This window comes from Charadrius vociferus, unplaced genomic scaffold (assembly GCF_000708025.1).
Source record: "Charadrius vociferus isolate BGI_N301 unplaced genomic scaffold, ASM70802v2 scaffold341, whole genome shotgun sequence".
Taxonomy (NCBI): domain Eukaryota; kingdom Metazoa; phylum Chordata; class Aves; order Charadriiformes; family Charadriidae; genus Charadrius; species Charadrius vociferus.
In genome coordinates, this window is record NW_009646847.1 from 1,044,108 (window position 1) to 1,045,095 (window position 988).

The 988-nt window shown below is 62.1% G+C and overlaps 1 protein-coding gene across 1 annotated transcript in view; it reads right to left on the reverse strand.

Annotated features, from left to right (window-relative positions):
- Positions 1–318: 318 nt before the first annotated feature.
- The window catches only part of HP (haptoglobin), a 2,055-nt gene continuing 1,385 nt past the window's right edge, over positions 319–988 (reverse strand). Inside the window, exon 6 of the mRNA XM_009894076.1 lies at positions 319–980. Coding sequence (XP_009892378.1) covers positions 319–980 — 662 coding nt within the window. The remainder of the gene's footprint in view (positions 981–988) is intronic.

The window sequence follows — 988 nt, forward strand, 5'->3', positions numbered from 1 at the left end:
GGGGGAGTGCCCCACAGACATCTTACACAGGAGGGATGGGGGCGGGAGGGAACCCCCCCACACACACGGGGGGAAGGGAAAGAACCCTACAGAGCCCCAGGCAGCCCCTGTAGACAACCCGCCCCAGCCACCCTCCCAAGGGAAGCTCTGCGCAGACCCCACAGGCAACCCCCCGCCCCGCGAGGGGCAGACACACACACACACTCACCCCCCTGCACAGGCATACACGTGTGCTCCCCCTGCAGTGCACCGCGCACAGAGACACAGACAGAGCCTGCAGCTGGGTGTGGGGCAGTTTTATTGCAGCACGGCCCCGCCTCAGCCGGCCGCCACCATCTCCTTGATCCAGGCCAGGACACGCTGCACGTCCACATATACGCTATACTTGGAGGACGTGCAGGTCTTGTCATAGCTGAGGATTCCGGCCGCGTACCAGGTGTCATCATCAGGGTCCTGCACGGCGAAGGCACCGCCGGCATCCCCATAGCATGTATCCTCCCGCAGCTCACTCATGCCCACACAGAAAGTGTCATTGCTGAGGATGGGCTGGACCCAGTAGGACTTATTCCGCGCCTCATAGTACTGCCTGCACTTCTCACCCTCTGCCACGGGCAGCATCACATACTTCATCATGTTGGGAAAGGCAAAGGTGGCACCACGGCCCCAGCCTGAGACATAACCCACCCGCCCTGGGCGCACGTAGTCCTTCTGGGGCAGGCAGATGGGCATCACCTCCTCTCCAAGGACCACCTTCTGCTTAAGCTTCAGCAGGGCCAGATCCACTGCTTCTGGGTAGCCAGGGTGCAGCACCACGCGCTCAATGCTCAAGGCAGGCTCCTTCTGGCTGCCCAGGAAGAGCTGCAGCGTAGGGGCAATCTCCTCTGGCTTGGCATTCTCGCTGTGGTTCAGGTAGACATTCTTGCCCGTGGTCAGCAGCCACTGGTCATCAATGAGCGTGGCCCCCACAGTGAGGTTGTGGCTGGGGGGC